We start from the raw sequence: 20189 nt of genomic DNA on the forward strand, positions 1-20189 counted from the left end.
ATGTCCGCGTCCGATTCTAGCGCAGCACTGCTCAGCTGCAAGGTAGGGATAGTTTGCTTTCTCTCTCCCTCACTTGCACTTTATATCTGTCACTCTCTCTCTCTCTCTCTCTTGCTCTCGCTCTCTCTCTTGCTCGCTCACTGATTTTCTCTCGCGCGCTCCCTCTCTATTACATTTTCACTCCATGTGATTTTGTAATCAATCAGTGCTGCTTTGGTGAAGTGAATGAATTTTGCATGCATTCTGCTTGGGTCATAGTCTATTAATATCCTCATGCAAGCCTTTTTTATGAATAAATTATTCTCAGTCGAGATGGAGCCTTAGCTTTTCGAGCAGCATGCAGACTCATCAAATGCATTCAGCTGCATTAAATGTTTAATTGAGAACATGTATTCTCTTTAACTCGCTCATGTCTTTCTGTGGGTGTGCTTTTAAATTGGATTGCAAGCAGGTGATACGTCGTAATATTTTTTTTATTAACCAGGGTCAGAATTATCCAGTTTTAAGGTGAAACATTGCACTGAAAGGTGACCAAAATGCCACAGATATTTATGTATAAGTTTTTATTTAAATGTATTATATTTAATCTATTATAAATGTATTTACATAAACTTAGGTAAATTTAAATTCTTCTGTTTTTGCTTTTATCATTTCATAATTTTATTCCATAATATTATATTTTTGGCCTTTATAGGTTTATTCACTTGACATAAATTCGTGGCATGCTGTGTGTTTTATATTCAATAAGGTAAAAAAAATAAACAACCAAAAAAGTTAAAAAACTATTTAAAAAATTCATCTAAATAAATCCCAATAAATATCAATTCCAAGGGGCAAATATGTGTAATAATAATAATTGAATTGCAGTCAATGTAGTTCAGCCTTTCTTCTGAAACTGATTGTATAGATAGACTGATAATATAATGCAAAATGCAGTGTTGTTGCATGTAGTTGATTCTTCTGTGATCCCTGTTCTCGTCACACTCAGGATCTGTCCTGCATCATCTCCATGTTCAAACACATTGCGGCAGGCGTACAGGAGACTGGGAATCAGATTCTGACAATATGAATGAAAATAGGGCATGAAACTGTTTGAAGTATAGGATAATGAATGACTGTTATCTAACAAGCCTGGTGGACAAGTGGAGGTTCATTGATTTTTCACCCCCTGTTGACCGTGTGCTGCTATTGCACACACAACATTCATATTCACATGTATCTGTGCCTGCAAAGCACAGCAGTTGAAAGAAAATTCAAAATACAATGCCTGGGATTGAAAATGTACTTTAAACCTAGAAATAAAGTTTAAACCTAGAAAAAAAATTTACATTATGATGTCAAGTATGTAAAATTGTTACATTAATCATGTGAAAGCCTTTGTACAAACAGTCAGACTTCCATCCTCTGAAGCTCAAGATGCTCTTTGGATCATTCTCAAATCATGATCATCATGTTTTACACAAAATTGTGGAGTTCATGCAGCTCGAGTGTTGCTGTCATTAAAGCAAAAGGAAGTTCTGTAATGACAACTCTTTGAGTGTTTGGCATGGCAATGGATTTGACAATGTTGATATGTTTGGTTTTGGTGGAATAGATATGCTACTCTGCTGTTGGCTATTGCTTCTGCTGCAGAGCAAGTACGAAACTTGCTACTACCAATACACGCAACACACTGCTGTGAGCAAGTAAGACATGCTGCTTCTGTACAATATAGCATACAATAAAATTGAATTACCCATATAGCAGATATTTACAGGTGGAGCTGGGGAAGGTGGAGGGTTTCTGAAAGCACGCTGCAACTGCAAATAGCAAATACTGACCAAGTATTTGAAGGTTGAGCATGCAGTGAGCTCATTGGCTACTGATACAGCAGGAACCAATCAGCTGTGCCCTGTTGAGAATGATGTGATTGCAAGCAGATTAAGTCAAGGACCCATCGGCCTGCGCCATCTAGAGTTTCATGACAGAACTTTGTATATAAACCTTCTGAAAACATTCAGAAATTCAAAATAATAAAGCCTTTATATATAATGCATTATAAAAGTATTTTAATGCATTAAAGGTACAATATGTAGTTTTTTTTTGCTTTAAAAATAGCAAAAATCACTATATCTATGTTATATATTTTTTTTAGTTGTGTACTTACATTATCCCGACTGTTTCCAACAACTTTCAAACCAGGAGAAATTTGTAATTTAATTTGAAGACACGGACCGTTTCTTTACTTCCGTTTTGTCGCCGTCAATGGCGTCATATCCACGTTCTCCCTGGTTTCCGCTGGTACTGCCATAGTAACCAGAGCCCTCTGATAGTAACCAAGGCGACAGACGTGGATAACTGTGTAGTTCATAATGTCTATCTGCACGCTGTTGTTGTTTCGTTCAAACATTATGGACCATTGCAAGCAGACTTTGGATAAAAAAGGAGAACTAAAACGAGAATCAATATCAGCGCGGTGTTTTCGAGATGCCTAGAGCTCCCATAGACAGTATATAAACCAGAGCTCCACGTCTGAGACTTCGACCGCTCCTACGTGTACTTTATTAAACAGGTGAGCACATTTACATAAAACTAATCAATGTTATATAGTTCAACAATGATAAAATGTTAGAATATGATCTGTATGTTATTCTAATGTTGATCTAGTTTACTGCTAGTCTCATACAGACAAACTAACACATACATTTCAACACATTCAAATGCAGTTTAGTGTGATAGTGTAATGTTAGACCAAGTGAAACAGCGCTGCGTTACCTCACAAGTTTAATTTGTCTAATAAACTGTGAGTTGTAATTCTGCACTTGCGTGTAGTTCGGTAGAATGAAATGTCCATATTCCTTTTATATCCGCGGGACTCGCGTCACGTGTGGAGCTGAAAGCTGTCTCTTAGCAATCCGAACTGCTTCACATCACAGTCATGATAAAAACATTGATGTATTTACTCATCCATAAACATTATTAGATCGGTCGGCTTGACGTTGACGACAAGATCCATAATCCTTAGCAAATGTTGCGTCATCAAACTACGCCTTTGTTATTGTAAGAGGTTAGCGACCCCTAGCGACGAAAAAATTACATATTTTACGTTTAATTATAGGCTACCTTGTAATGCATATTATAATGTATTGTATGGTCTCATGAATAATTGTAACCACAGTTATTATATATTATAATACGCATCTTAATTGTTACACCTTTAGAAAGTATAATGCATTAAAACACATGACAAACAACCAATTTCAGATGTAACAAGGAATCTGCAAATATTTTAATGCATTTTAACTTTTGTTACAATTATTTATGAAAAGATATAATGCATTATAATGTACACCTTTTTTAATGCATTATACATAAAGGCTTTAACTCAAATTGTTTTGCTGAAAATATTATTTGCAACACAAATTCGTTTAATAAGAACAACTAAAAATAGATGTATTTTCAAAAGTGCTCTCATACTTTGGACCCCACTAAAAATGCAAATGAGTGATGCATTGTAGCTGATGACACAAATTTGAAAACATTTAGAGTAAATATTAATAGCTTTATTTAAGCTACATACTGTAAGCATTGCATGCAGCCTTTTCTGGGAATGTCTAATGGATAGAATGTGTGTTATAAGTGGATAAGGTGTTGTGGAAATACTCTTAGCGGATGAGGTTGCTATGCATCGTGTCTTTTAAAGGATTACATTATCGATCCAGGTACTGAGTGAAAAATTGCATAGTCTGTCGGGTCATCTGAAAACAACCCTGAGTTAATGTACGTTTAAACTGTGTGTGTAAGGAACACAAAATGCGTGTCACATCAAGTACACCGACACACGGTCGAACCCTGCATCACTGTTACCTCCGGTTGATAAAAGTGGCCAAAAAGAAAGAAAAATGTGTTTGACATTGTGTGTTGTGTGTGCTTCAAAGCCCTCCTCTATCTTTCTTTTAATATATTTTTAAACTGAACACATGAAAGAGATGAACATGGTGTAGATCATCCTAGAGCTGGTTCAGGATAGCTCTGTGATAGAGATGCCTCCCATAGCAGGGCTGCCTTTTAATTAACATGTTCATTTAGACGGGAGGTATATTTTAATCGCACATAAGAATCTTATCTTAGCCGGTGTCTGCTTAATTATGCTTTATCTCTTTCGACGGTAGGTGTCGCAGACACCTGCGCCCTGCGGCTGCCTTTGATATTTAATCATATCCTCACTGTGTTCTGGATTTTGGAGGGAAAGAGAGCAAGAGAAAGGCTGGTCTGGAGGGGAAATCAGAGGGATGGAGGATTTCAATACTTGTTTAGGGTCAGTGGGTGTTTTGTTTTCGGTGCATTTCTTCTAGGGTCAGAAATGAATGGGGGCTAGGGGCAAAAATTAGGATTAAAAGGGAAATGTGTAAATGAATAAAAAGTGTTGACTGCGGCATTACATTTAGATCTGCTAACGTTGCATCAGATTTCTTTTTCTTTTTTGCAGCATTGTAACCAACCACACGTTGCTGTTGAGCTTATAAATGCATTTAGGTATTATATTATTCAACGTAATTATTGGTATCATATCAAGAGCAATAATCGTCCATGAGGATTTTTGTCATAATTACCTACCTAGTAATAATTTTTTTCGTTTATATACTTTTTGGTGACTATTTACAATATGCAATTGTCATGTAAATAAATGGATGCCAACTTTGAGCTGCATTAAACAGTCTATATTCTGATTGATTAAATTAATTGGTTAAATGGAAGTATTTGACATAAATATCAACATGTCATAAGCATTTAAGTTGCCCTTTACAAAGGTAAAATGCCCCTGGAAGTCAAAAGACAATTCTATGTCTTTTATAAAAAATGTAGATATCAATTTAAGGTGATTTATTGGCATGACAAATATTTTGACATTTAGAAATTCCAAAGCAATTGCTGTGTGTCAGAAAAAAATACCAAGTTCTGTCATGAAACTCCAGCCCTCAGTTTCACAGACAGTGCATAAGCCTAGTCCCAGACTAAAATGCATGTTTGAGCTGTTTTAAATGAAAGCAACTTGCACTGACAAATCTTAAAATACATCACTGGCATTGTTTTGTCTCAAGATGCACATCAGTAATGTCATGTTTATAAAAGCTACCTTCATGTTCTAAATGAACAAAGGCCTAATCCTGGCTTAATCTAAGCCCTGTCTGTGAAATCAGGCCTAAATGCCGGGTTGCCAGGACTGTGCAACAAAAGTAGACCAATGGCCAGTCAAAAGTAGCCCAAAAATAGCCCAATGCAATTTTCTCCATCGGGCGGCCGAATTCTCCTCTGAATTTGTACTTTGTATTTTGGGGTGTTTTGGGGTTTTGTCGTGCTGAAATCGTACTTACGGTGGTGGAAACCTACCAGCGGCGACAACTTGGCAATACTGCCTAAATTGCACAGACTGATGATTCCTTAATACAACCTGATACATCGTTTACTACATGGAACAAGCTGATTAGTTCCTGCAGCCAATGAGCTTGCTGCTCAACATTTAAATAGCTGGGGAGTGTTTACTCCACCCATATAGATATGCAACTGATCATTTTGATATATGCTGTTTGTGCAGCAGCAGTATGTCTTGCATGCCACAGCAGCGTATTGGTGTATGTATTGGCAGTAGCATGGCCCTTTACTTGCTCTGCAGCAGCAATAATCTACAACAATATAAATAATCAGCAGCGCAGCAGATCTATTCCGCCAAGACCAAATACATTAACATTGTCATATCCATTATCATGCTAAAAATCTTCCAAGAATTGAAACTGAACTGAAAATAAAACAATAAAAGGAAATCATATAATTGACAAAGATATATATAAAGTGAATATAATGAATTTACTAGTAAAAATAAACTAAAGTAATTGTAAAAATAAAGTATGAAAGAGCATTTCTCACATTGGACTCTTGTCCTTTTCACAGAGTTCAGCTGATTCCTACACTAGTAGACCATCGGATTCCGACCTGTCCCTGGAGGAGGACAAGGAGGCGTCTCGGCGTGAGGCCGAGCGCCAGGCCCACCTCCAGCTCGAGAGAGCCAAGGTTACACAGTCAATTACATCTCATCAATAAAGTTAACTTTTCTTTGTTTTTTGTTACTTTTCTAATGTTTTCTCCTTTTTTGTAGACCAAACCTGTGGCATTTGCAGTGAGAACCAATGTCAGCTACTGCGGGGCTCTTGATGAAGACTGTCCGGTTCAGGGCACTGCCATTAACTTTGAAACCAAAGATTTTCTACACATAAAAGAGGTAGGAAGCGATCAGTGAACTAAAGTGAACAGTAAGCTAATGTTTCAGTGTTTTATTGAGCACGTTGTCTCTCATCCTACAGAAGTATAATAATGACTGGTGGATCGGGAGGCTGGTGAAGGAGGGGGCAGATATTGCCTTCATCCCCAGCCCTGTTAAACTGGAGGCCATGCGGATCAAACAGGAACAGAAAGCAGCTCAGAGGTCTGAACTACAATTGCATTTCATCATATCTACTCATCACTGAATACTGTATAGAGACCCATTCACACCAAGGACGATAACTATTTAAAAGTTCGTTTTTAAAATCATTCTAAACATAAAAAGTAGCCACACTACTCCACACTATAGCTATAATGATAACGGTACAGAGAGAGACGATATCATTGGAATCACTGAACGACGAACGATAACAACATCGACAGCCAATCAGAATCCATGCTGCTTTAAAGAGCTTGAGCATTTAAAGCCACAGATGACATAACTGAAATACGTGCTTCTAATAAACCGAATGTAGAGTAATATCATGCATTGGTGTGGATGCTAATATAGTTATCATTCTTGGTGTGAACCGGCCTTAAATTATAATTTAAGAATAGTTCACTCAAAAACGTATATTCTGTCATTATTTAGTCTTTCCCATTTTGTTCCACACTCATATGCTATTATGTTTCCATGAGCAGTTAATTTTAATCAACTAATTCCAAATGTAATTTTAGAATTTTTTAGGAAAGTGGGTCTTAAATATCTTTCATTTCTATTTTAAATTTTAATAACTCAAGCATGGTGTTCAGTGCCATGTCAGCTAAAGAAGCTTAAAAACAAAAAAAAACATGAAAAGTTAAATAAACAAGAAGTTAATAGCGAGTAGCGTATATTTTAGAAACAATATCGGCAGTTACTTTTGTGTATTTTGCTTTGTTCGAAACGAAGACAGAAATTACCCTCGTCAACATGCATCAATGATGATAATTAGTACTGGTTCATTTTTGGTAAACTACCATAAGTGAGAGATAAACGCCTCTACCTTCAAATGCTGTGATTTGCAATTGTGCTTGCTATTAATAAGAAATCTCAGCTCATAAGTGCCACATGGGATTCTGAGTTCAAAGTATGATAACATACATTCAGCTATCCGCATGTCTTATCATATCATTTCTAAAGTGTTCATGTTGTTAACAGGAAAATGGGAGGGAATGCTTCATCTGGGGGCTGGAGGTCTACTCCTCCTTCTGCAGGTGAGAGGTATTTAAATACTCTCACACATCACTGTTTTACTGTAATGCCAGTACTATTGAGCCACTCTCATTTCCCCTTAGGGAATACCCTGCTTTTATCTGTCGGCATGATTTAATATTTCAGTATAAAATTATTTTGCACAAAAACAGCGTATTTCCGATTTTTTTAAACACCTTTTTCTTGTTTTCAACAAGCCAAACAGAAGCAGAAGCAGGTAGGTGGTTAAAGATGCTCCCTTGATTCCATATGCAACACAGTCCCTCAAAAAGTGGTATTGCATATTCGCAGTTAGTGTCTGGCCTCTCTGACGATTCGCTGTAAGATATTTTAATGCTGTGTTATTGTAACTGGATCCCTTGAAGCTACTCTTTAGATGTCAAGAAATGTTAGTTAAGATTCAGAGCGTGTGTGTGTGTGTGTGTGTGTGTGTGTGTGTGTGTGTGTGTGTTGCAGACAGAGCACGTTCCACCCTATGATGTGGTTCCATCCATGAGGCCTGTTGTTCTGGTTGGCCCCTCACTGAAAGGCTATGAGGTAAATTCTGCAGGGTCCAGAATTAACTACCACCAAGCAAGTAAAAGTTGAGTTTAATGAGTAAATAAAACTTAGCCTATGTCATTTTGCAGTTCCTAATCCAGTTACTGGCAATGTAAGAATGATAGTATGACACTCGCTGCTGTAAGTGACACGAAGCAATCAAATCAAAGACATGTGAACCATTTACTAAGAAATCATCACTCAATCATTTGACTTGTGTGTCTTTTAACTTGTACCTCAATGTGATGACATTATATATTAAGTCACCAAAATTACAATATGAAGAACAAAACAATGTTTTTTTAGTATTATTTATATAATATTACAGTATTTATTTTAGTTAGTAATAGAAATAGTCATACTGTTAGTGCTTGTCATAATTATAATTTTTTTATCTATATTTTAAATATTTCTATATATCTTTAATGCATTTTTATTTCAGTTAATTTGATTAATTTTAGTAGTTAAAAAAAAACTTTAGTAAGTTTTTTAAAGTTTAAGTTATTCGTCTAACTATTTATATATTATTTCAGCTTTATTTCAACGACAGAAAATCATTTTAATAGATTAAATTTTAGCAACACTGGAACGAAATCACATTTTGCAACAAGTTCATGCAGAGATTGACTCATCTAATATATGATATGATATGCCAGTGACACAATGAGCTGCACAAATGAAAGAAAAACTGTTAAATAATACCATTGTCATAGGAAAAAAAGATATATGCAGTTTATACTTATTACATTTAAATAATAATTTTATTGTTTACATTTAATATTATAGTTTTATTGTAATTTAATAAAAATGCTAAATACAGTTTTATGGCCTATGAAAAATATTTATGGTCAGTATTTTTATTTATATTTAATAAATAATATTTATATAACTATATATTACATAATTATATTCAATAAAATGATGCAAAATAGTTTCATGGCCCATGGAAGGTAATTATGGTGCGTAACTTCTTGTCATTCACTTTTGGATCCTGTTATATATGACTGCTCAGGCAGTGTAAGATGCGGTGCGTGAGAGGATTCAGGAATGTGAAATATTTAAGTCCAGCTGTGGCACAGAGCTCTGGACACATTTGTCAGTCAGCTCTTTAACAGAGACACCAGGGACCTGCTTCTCCTGCTGACTCTACTCTCTATTTCAGGAGTCATTCATTTTTCACCGTTTCTAAATAAAACCACCTCATCCAAACTATATTAGCCTTTTACATTCTTCACAATCCCCTGTTTAAGACTCCTTATTTTCCCTCTAGATTCCTTAGACAACAAAATCACTGGTTATATGTTAACACTATTTATAGCTCAAGACCTGAATTACGTCAGACTGACAGGTTAATTATACATGAAAAGTTTCTGGTGTGTGCATGCTTTCTCACAATCTTCTCTGATACAGGTGACTGATATGATGCAGAAAGCCTTGTTTGACTTCCTGAAACACAGGTTTGATGGGAGGTGAGTGAGCTATAAGCTTAAAGGAACAGTTCACCCAAAATGTGAATTTGGAAAAATGGAAATAAATCACTTACTCACCCTCATGTCGTTTCAAACCCATATGACTGACTTACTTTGAAGAAAAAAGTGATTTTGTGGCCATTTTAAAGGTACACTATGTAACATGTGGCCCTCTAGTGGTTAAAAAATAAAACCGCATGCATTTTACAGAGGGGGTTATTGTTGTGGTTGTGCTTCAGCTCTGCATGACTGTGCAGATGAATAATGGTTCTTTCTCTTAACTAAAAAACAAGAGAGATATTATCCTACTGCTCATAAAACATTAACTTCTATGCTTAAGAGATATAACCAGAGAAGGAAAGGATCTCAAGCTGACTAGCCGAAGAGGTTACTGGATCTATACCCATTAATAGACAAGGTACTTCCTTGTATGTCAATTATAATTAAATCAATTAAAATCCAGCGCAGCGCTACAACAACTATAATGAAATGACCCTTCACAATATATAATGCTTTACAATGAACTCTGTTAGAGAGCTACATATGGCAATTTATCTGTTCAATAAAATACCTTACCTGCCTGTTGAGTAATAAAAACGCCATCTCCATGTCACCTTTACAACTTCAAATTCCTCAGTTCTCACTATCTCCGAAAAGCCAAGCCAATGTTGATTTTCATTTTATGATGAGCTCTGTCATGTTCTCTTTTTGCCAGCAGACTCTCCTCTGAGAACGGGTGATTGGAGGTTCAGTATTTAGCGTGTTCCATGTCAAGCTTTCTCACTCATTGTGACAACTAATCTATGCCACTCCCACACCATACACGTCAAAGTAGCTGGAGCAACTTTTCTCTGTTTAAGGATATGGCGAAACACACACGGGCAATTTCCCGCGAAAGCCATCCCTCTAGGTCTAAAATATAAACACTTATAATAGGCTTACCATAGTGAATCAGGGTAAGAAAAAACCCACTTTTTGGAAGAGGAAATGATGATGTACTGAATAAGTTACATAGTGTGCCTTTAAATTCAGTGAATGGGGACTGGGAAGCTTCAAAATATCAAAAAAGCACCATAAAGTATCATAAATGTGGTCCATACCTGTGTGCTATATTACGAGTCTTCTGAATGTTTTTTTTTTTTTCATGGCAGGATTTCTATCACACGGGTGACTGCAGATCTGTCTCTGGCTAAAAGGTCTGTTTTGAATAAGAAAGCTATCATGGAGAGGTCGAACACTCGCTCCAGTCTGGGTGAGTGACAAACATGCAGGGGTAAAGCTAAATAGTACATAAATATAACGAGTGGTAAAGTATTTTTGAGTATGAAGGATCTCATGTTGTTTCATTATTAATGTGGTTCCTATTCTCATGTTTGTCTCTCTCTCTCAGCGGAGGTGCAGAGTGAGATTGAGAGAATATTTGAGCTGGCTAAAAGTCTGCAGTTGGTGATCTTGGATGCAGATACAATCAACCATCCCGCACAGCTTCTCAAGACCTCCCTCGCTCCCATCATTGTCTATGTGAAAGTGTCCTCTCCAAAGGTGCAACAATATTTAACGGGTCAATAAATAATTTTTACTTGGTTTTTAAAAAGTTATAAATGGGTAATTCGTTTACTACAGATTTATGTTAAAACAAACTCAACTTTTGTGTTGTTGTATAAAGGTCACATTACTGTAAAATGGCCTTGGAAACCATGTGATATAGTCCACTGGAGGCAAGTTTGTAGAGAACCCAAGTGCAGTGTATTTACAGACTGTGATCAAACATAAAATAAAGGCATGGCATGGCCAAAACATAAATATGACAGGACCTTACCCACAGAAGTTACAATGAAACAATACTTGACTAAGACACATGGCAAACATGAGGGCTTAAATACAAGGGACACCTGTAAACAATGAACCAATGACATCATGACACATCAGACTAGGGAACACATGGCAGGATCACATGACTATAACAGGGAATCACATGACAACAGGTGCTTTTAATGCTTGTTTAATGTGCTTTTGTGTTAAAAAAATAAAATAAAAAAATGTTTCCCCTGTACCAGACTGAGACTGAGGAATCCATAATAAAAAATACGAATTATTACTTTTAATAATTCAATTATTATAAAACTGATCATGAGTAAAAATAAACGTATTATTTATTATTATTTGAAAATTGAAAATAATTTATATCATTTTAGACCCATTTTGTCCCTCTATCATTTCCATCATAACCAGCAATTTTGCCCCTAATAATATTCAGATATTATTATTATTATTATTATATATTATTATCTCTCTCTCTATATATATATATATATATATATATATCTTTAAAGCATGTACATTTACTGTTGAACATTGATAATAGACTAATTAATTTTGTGTTTGAAAAGTGTTCTTTTTTAACCACAGGGTTAAAAGTTTTCTAATTCCCTGAAGCATTGCTCCCACTTTTGTCCCTCATTTTCTGTCACTCGATCTACCTCAGGTTCTTCAAAGACTCATTAAGTCCAGAGGGAAATCTCAAAGCAAACATCTCAACGTGCAACTGATGGCTGGAGATAAACTAGCACAGTGCCCACCAGTGAGTCCCAGCACTGCACATGCATTCAGCTCCTGTTAACGGACATTAAAACAGAAGCAACAAATGAACAGATGCAATATCCTGCACTTTTCCATACTGTTTATCCTCACTGCTTTGCTCTTGCATTAGGAAATGTTTGATGTTATACTGGATGAGAATCAGTTAGAGGATGCCTGCGAACACCTGGCCGAATATTTAGATATATACTGGCGTGCCACTCACCTGCCAGGCGCCGCCCCCCTGAACCCTCTAGTGGAGCAAAATGTAGTTACACCCCCCTCAGCTAACTCTAGCCAACAGGTGAGTGTTTAAATGTTAACTGCATGGACTTCACTTGCTTAATTGATCTTAAACACTCTCTCATTCTCTACCTTCAGTTCTCAGAGACGCAGGAGCTAATTGAATGAGTACTACCACAAATAAGCGTGAGTGTTGGATCGATTTTCATCAGTTAAGATCATGTGTCAGTTAAGATCATTACCGTCAATGTGTATTTCCTGGTCAGGGTTTGGTTTGCATACATTATCTTTTTTATTGTTCAAATAATAATAATAACAACAATACATTTTAAAGGAGCACATGCTCATTTTTACTTAATTCAAAAGTTTTTACACATCAAGAAACGTATGTTTGAAAAATATTTAAAATAATGTCTTCTATCAGACTAATAAAGGCAGTTTCATTTTAATTTATTTTTTACTACTTGCTTTATTATATCTCAGTAATCCACCAAAATATATATATATTATATATTTATATATATATATAATATATATTTATATATTTGGACACTTTCACTAGCAGAATAGATTAATTTAAATTCATTCATTTCATTTAAATGGGCATTTCTACAATGGCATCTGAAACCAGTGTTGCTGTATTTATTGTATTTATTATTATTTTTCTGTTTTTGTATTTATTATTATTTTTAATTAGCTTTTATTTTTATTCATAATTTTATTCATAAATTTCATAATCAGTTCATAATTTTGTTATGTGCTTTTGTCATTTTATTAGCTTTTAAAAATATTTTTATGACTATTTCTATATAGTTTGTTTTAGTACTTTAACTTATTTTATTTCAATTAGTTGCCAATGCAACATTTCTAATTGTTGTGTTTTTTAAAGTGTATTTATAATGTAATGCAATTTTGCCTAACAAAAACTCATGTTAATAGTTTTCATTTTAGTTTTATTTAATGACTACTGAAACACTTCTTTGACGTGATGACCACTAGGTATCAGTGTAACAACGGCCGTGACAGTAAGCTTGTCACCAGGGTGTTTATAACCATAATGATCCCTTTCTCCACTGCTCTCTGACTGTTATAGAGTGACACAGAACATTCCAGAAAGACCCCCAGAATATTCCTCAAAGGCCAGCCACTCACTGCCCCAGAATGAGATGGGGCTCAGAGCAGGTGCCCCCCCCCCCCCCCCCCTGATGAGAAAGAGGAGGAGCGGAGGGATGGAGAATGAGATGAGGGCCAGAGGAGAAGCGGACCAATCCCAGCCTCACTGACGGTGACAGCACACACCCTTCTGTCCACTAACACATGTGTCGTCCTTTACATCTCAGGACCACTGCTGCAGGCCTTCAGCCAACACACACACACACACACACACACACTCTGGCTGGTATACACACATTCAACTGGTCTGAATGTCCCTGCTGAGATCAAAAGGGGTTTTCCCCCAAACCCCTGGGTGGTGCTGTCTGTCCGCCAGGTTCTGCCAGCCTGACTCTTATCTCCGGGGTGAGGTTGGCACTGGCATCAGAGCATCCATACCATGCCCTCACAAAGAAGGGCACCCCATGTCACAACTGCCAGTCAGCTCACCACGTCTCCACCTCCCGCATCGCTTTTTTAAGGTTTATCGAGACCGTAGCTCATGCCCAATTCACTTCATTTAAATGATTAGCTCATAATTAATAACCCAATAGGCTTTATGTAGCACAACTCTCAAATTACAGTTGGGACTATTTGTAACTGAAAAAGTTTTTGCTTTTCTTTATGTCTTGTTCTCCTTTTCTTGTGTCCTTTTTACTGCATCCACTGGGAATCTTTAGTTTTATATCAACCGGGGTAAATCCACTAGTAACTCATCAGTATTTACAACCACATTGCACGAATATCACCCTTTCAGATCAATGAAAAGCAGACCACATGAATGTTTACCATACATTTTTTGCCTAGATCTCAGTATTGCAATAAACATCCTAATATAGTATTATTTACTTTGTGGTTCTCAACTGATGGGTTGCAGGTCTGTTCTGATGGGACAGCAGGTGATAAAAAAAAAAAGCTAAATTATATAAATAGTATGGAGCCCTGCACATGATGCAGGGGGGGAAGGGGATATATTGTGGCCATGACTTAAGAATTCATTCTCTCGTTTTAGCAAATTGTGGCCACTATTTACTAATTCATTAACTCTTTGTAGTCAATCGTGGCCAGACATTAAGAACTTGTTTCCATGACTTATTACAACATAATTCGTTCCCTCATTTTAGTAAATCGTGGCCACGGTGAACTAATTTGTTCCCTCGTTTTGATTTAACTAAAACAAGGGAATGAATTAGTACAATGTGGCCATGATTTAGTAAAACGATGGAACAAATTATGTTGTGCACACTATCTTTTCTTAATACTCAGGTCATTTTTTCAAAACTCTTCACGCAGTTCTCCTAACCAACTTTAAGCTTGAAACACAAGATAATTTCACATTCAAAATGCACTAAAACTACCAAAACACTTCATACATGTCTCAAATCAACTCTAAAGCTTTTCAACCAATAAACACACTTTGTCACTCATAAAACACAGACCTAAAAACATTAACAGTTAGCATTGTACTGTTTATAATTCACGGCAGTTTGTTACATTGTCCATGTTTACATTACAAAATTAGTTTTCCCTTTGTATAGATGGTAATGAAATTGAAAGAGCTACATGTAATTGCTTTGATAGTATTTCATTTTTTAGATTCAGAATATATTTCAATATGGTATTGCTATAGAAATATAGCAAATTTTTCATTTATTTTTGTATTATGCAAGGTTTTGGGAATGAATGAATGAAGTTATGGGAATGAATAGTTCATTCGTGGCCTTGATATACATGTTTTATTTCCTCCCTGTCATGTGCAGGGCTCTGTAATACTGCATCTAACCTTTAATCATGCATAGTTAGGAAGACACAATAAATATGCTTTTTAACTTTTAAAAAGAGAACACTAAACATCTAATCAAACTATATATGGCTTTTTGGTACAAAGTAAATTTGGTTAATACCAATACAAGTAAAAGAAATTTCACCCAAACTACATTTATTTGTTACAACTTCATTTGTAATGAAGTGAAACATGGTTTATGCTGCAATGTGCTTTTGTGAATTATTGACTATTTATTTTTATGATTTAATTATTACTGTATTAATTATTGTTTAATTATAATTTGATTCATATTAATAATATTTTATTTTGTATTAATATTTTTTTTATCACTGTACATAATCGTACCATTGTTCCAACAGCAACAGTAAGATGTATTGCATCAAAACACATTTTCACCCCTGTTTAATAACATCTTCTTTTTCTGCATTTTGAGAATCTTAAAACACTGATAATAAGTTTGTATCTTTACCATCAACACTTATATGCATGATAAGTGATGATCTTGCTGACATATCTGCTGCTGAAATTGTTGAGTTTTGCTTGCCGCTGTTCTTCCATGCAATAACAAAGACATTTACCAATTTTATTACGCATAACAGAATGACTTATGTCTTAATTTGCAAGACAATCTCTTAACTAAATGTTCACTAATTTTACTCTTTGCATACACGCATATGCAATCCCATTGTACAATGAAGCGCCTAATCATGACTATGCATGACAAACAACCAGACATTTGTAGGAATTCACTGCACTGTAAACTGAATGGGAAGATGCAATGGGCATAGAAATGTATAAACCACCACAAACCATCTGCTTGAGTATACAGATTGCACATTAAAATTCATTGCCCTCATCTATATATAAATGCACAAACAAATGACTTTCTGTTAGTTTACGATGTACACCACGTACAATATTATTTGCATATATTGAACAAAAATGTTATTTGGGACCATGTTGAATCTTCTGTCAATTTGTGAATCACTGAATATTAAAAGCAACAATCAAGAGACACAGGCTTTAAAGCACAATGAGCTCTTCCCAATCAAAAATGTGATTGATATCCTTCCAGGTGAATTTTGTACATAGTCAAAAACTATGTCTTTGGGTCTCCAAAGTATATTTTCAAGGCTAATTGTTTATTTTATTAGATATATTATGTTGTTCTCTATCACAATTTACTGTATGCAACACTGGAGGAAGGTGAAACTTGGCTTGTATTAATAAAGGTCTATCACAGAATAAAGGGAAATCAATATGAATGCACTATTTTGTTTTTGAGGTTTTCTTTTGGTTTACAATGCAATAAAAGCACTATGTATGTAAGTGTGTAAACCCTCTTCCAGTTGAAACCTTATCATATTGTACTAATGTGACAACACTGACACAGCACTAAGTTCTGGGCGAAAAAGAAAGGAAAAGAATTTAGAAAAATGTATTACCTGATGCTGAGCAAAAGTATTGTGTGCTCTGGGGAAGAGAAAAAAATATTAAAAATAAAATAAAAAGAATGGTCTCTGGTTTCTGTCCATTGTGCATGTATTATATTTCAATAAATATTTTAGTAAAAGAGTACAGTTCTAATAACTTTAGACTTGATAAATTTACTTTAATTTATCTTGTGGTGTGACAAATGAATTTTTAAATATAGTCAGTTAATGAGGTCATAAAAGCTGCATGCAAAATTAGAATTAGAATTATAGATGCTGTTCAAAATAGTTTTAGATTAAGTGTATATTATGTCTTACCAGACATGTCAACATTTCAAAAGTAGTTTATATCAACTAACCACCCATACTTGTAAAATGGTCGAGGAATCTCAAACATAAATTCCAGATTTCCTCTAGAGGTCAGTGCAGGAGCAATTGTAGTGCACTGAGAATGAAAGGAAAATGATGATCTGTGTAAATGCAAAAACACTGTCTTTCTGTTTTTTTTTTACAGATTTACATTTTTAAAACGTGAAACTGTGTAATAGTTAATTGAAGGAGGATTTCTACCTGATCTGAGCACTAAACAATTTTTTTTTTTTTTTTTTTTTACATATCAAGTCAAGTATATTTGTATAGCGCTTTTCACAATACAGATTGTATCAAAGCAGCTTCACAGTATAAAATTAAAATAATACAACAAGGTTTGTTTCTAGTGGAATTTATTGATTGATAAAATTAAATTAAATATAACCTTAATTTCATCAGGTTATTCAGTGATATTAAAATGTTGACTTTAATGAAAGTTAATTTTACCACAGTAAGCACATTTTAGGTTACCAGCTAATCTTTTTACAGTGCATGCATTTAGCAGTCACATTTTGTCAAATATTTGACTCTAACACTCAAAATATGGGAAAACTTGGGGTCAGGCTAAACCAAACACTCAGATTTATGCTTGAACATGGGTGGAAACGTAGAGCATTTACTGTAGATGCTTGTAACTGCAGCAAACTAACTGCAGCAAATTGCATTTACTGCAAGGGTGTCCAAACTCGGCCCTGGAGGGCCACCGTCCTGCAGTTTAGCTCCTACCTCAACACACCTGGCTGGAAGTTTCTAGGCCCTGTCCCAAATGGCACACTTCATATGCACTTTCGGTCTTGTGGACTTACAATGGCTGCCGTGTGCGCGTGTCCGTTAAGTCCGTGGTGTCCCATTTGTCATTTTAGGCCTCAGAAGGGTGCTCACGAGCACCCCCTTTGCGGTCGATATGCACCCTCGATGCGCACTCCACAGCAGACTTCTTCCCGACAGTCAAAGCGGCATTACGTCACGAAAGTGCGGACTCGTAGGAAGACCGCGAGTGCTTAGGGTGCCATTTGGGACAGGGCCTAGTATGCCTAGTGAGACCTTGATTAGCTGGTTCAGGTGTGTTTAATTTGGGTTGGAGCTAAATATTGCAGGACAGTGGTGGCCCTCCAGGAGCATGTATGGACACCCCCGGCCTACTGTATGAATGTGCTAGATTTGCAGTTCAGAGTATGTCCGGCTTGTTTGTAATTGTGTTTACTACAAGCACCGTGAAGCAGACACACCATACCTCCACTCTTTTCCTGCACTGCTGAGTGGGTCACCCTGGAACAGGAACTCATTAACACATGCTAATTAGCTGCCTGCTGGGCCTCTGTCTGCTGCAAGTGGGCGGTTGTGGGTCAGGGGGTGTTGTTAGAGTCTCTCTCTCTCTCACTCTCAGTTGGTGTTCTAGTAGCAAGAAGAGCTGATTACTGCTGTGGCTTGATATGCTCTCAGTATCACGTTCCCTGTCATCAGAGCATAACGGGGCTTATAGCAAAGCTCAAAGAAAGATTTGGCTATAATGAGAGAGCTGGAGAAAAAGAGACGGTGGTCCGGATCGACTGACCGGAACGTAAAGTTCGACAGAGAGCAATTGCGCTGATCCACTTGACCTCATCGCAGTATTCATCAGATCCACACATGCTGCAGAACAAATGGGCTTTTCCATTTCCATATGCTACTTCTTTTCATTTCTGTATGCTCCATTTCCCTCCTGAGAGGCTGACACTGAAAATGCTTTCATTTTTATCTGCAAATGACACAGCCATCTGTCACACATGAGGGTTTATCTTTATCTCTGGCACTGTCAACAAATGCTAAACGTCCATCTACACAAGTTACATGCATGAAACGACACAAAAATACAACATTACATGCGTTTATAATGAATAACTTAGAAATAACTTAAATAAACTTAGAATAACTTAAAGTCTTTCTTTGTTGCTTTAGCGCATGCAATATATATTTGACCCTGGAGGTAAATATAGCACATTTTAAGATCTTTCTAATGAAATAAACAAATTGTGAATTTTGTGGATAGTTTGGTCAACACACGTCTAAAACCTTCATATCTTTCATCAGTTTAGATAAGTTTCCCAAAAGAGTGGCTTGTTTCTGGAGTCTGGACAAAGGGAATATATACAGTATGTCAAATGCACTGAAATACTTCAAGATTTGAGGTCATTTCAGAAGGAAATTAGGGGATTCACAGATCATTAAAGGTTAGAGTGTTGGGAGGAAGGACGAGAATGTGTGAACAGTCCTATTGTCCTCATGTCTGTGGCTATTGATGCTGAATGAAAACAAGTTAATTGATTACTTTAGACACAAAGAAAATGTCAGAATATGCAGGAAATCTGGAAAAATTGGCAAAGGGCCTAATTTACTTTGCATGTCAAAGCATTGAAGAAGACCCCGAGCATAATAAAGAGAAAACTATTCTGACCTGATATGTTAATTTTATGTTGCATGAATTTAGATAAATTATATAAAGCATCTTGCTTAATCACAAACGTGTAATTTGGTCAACGCACTTCTAAAACACTTTATGAGATTTTCATAACATATCTTTCATTAGTCTTGGTCAAAATGAGATTAGTGGACTGGTCGGTGGAAATGTTTCTGAACAAAGGAAATATCATAGATGACACCTATAAAGTACATTTTTAAATCGTAAAATATATGCATCTATGTTGCATAATATATCAATTATAATTAAAGAAAAATATTTAAAATATTGTAATTATTTCACTTTTCATTCTGAAAATATTCTAGACACACACACGCACACACACGCACACACAAAATATTTCATGTCTTACATAATTATCTTCAATAATGCCATGTGACCATGAACCTCTGAGGTTAAACAGAGGTAGGAACCCAACTGCAACCTTCTGACACCTTCTTCCTCTACTATCTCCTACAGCAGATTGTGTTGTGACACACTGGGCTGTTGATTATTCAGCTCCACCTGCTTCCCTGTGCTTTGTGCCCTGCTGTTACAGCAGGGGAATTCTTCTCATACATACTTCATGTGGTCTCCACCCCTGCTGCGGATACTACAAGCCTTATCTATGACTAACTGGTTCAATATAGGTTGAATGGCATAATAAAAAGGGTATGGCTTCCGTTCAAAA

General features: G+C 36.0%; 1 protein-coding gene across 1 annotated transcript; it reads left to right on the forward strand.

The window, feature by feature from the left end:
* Nucleotides 1-13515, forward strand: cacnb3b (calcium channel, voltage-dependent, beta 3b; the record flags this gene model as incomplete). Its single annotated transcript, XM_081386151.1, has 14 exons — nucleotides 1-42; nucleotides 5929-6048; nucleotides 6134-6256; nucleotides 6339-6460; nucleotides 7439-7494; nucleotides 7690-7709; nucleotides 7949-8029; nucleotides 9443-9501; nucleotides 10653-10753; nucleotides 10892-11043; nucleotides 11987-12082; nucleotides 12212-12382; nucleotides 12460-12507; nucleotides 13415-13515. 13 exons carry the CDS (start codon nucleotides 1-3, stop codon nucleotides 12487-12489), a joined length of 1173 nt encoding a protein of 390 aa, XP_081242277.1. The 3' UTR covers nucleotides 12490-12507; nucleotides 13415-13515.
* Nucleotides 13516-20189: the final 6674 nt, after the last annotated feature.

Source organism: Scardinius erythrophthalmus (assembly GCF_964197995.2).
Source record: "Scardinius erythrophthalmus genome assembly, chromosome: 15".
Lineage (NCBI taxonomy): Eukaryota > Metazoa > Chordata > Actinopteri > Cypriniformes > Leuciscidae > Scardinius > Scardinius erythrophthalmus.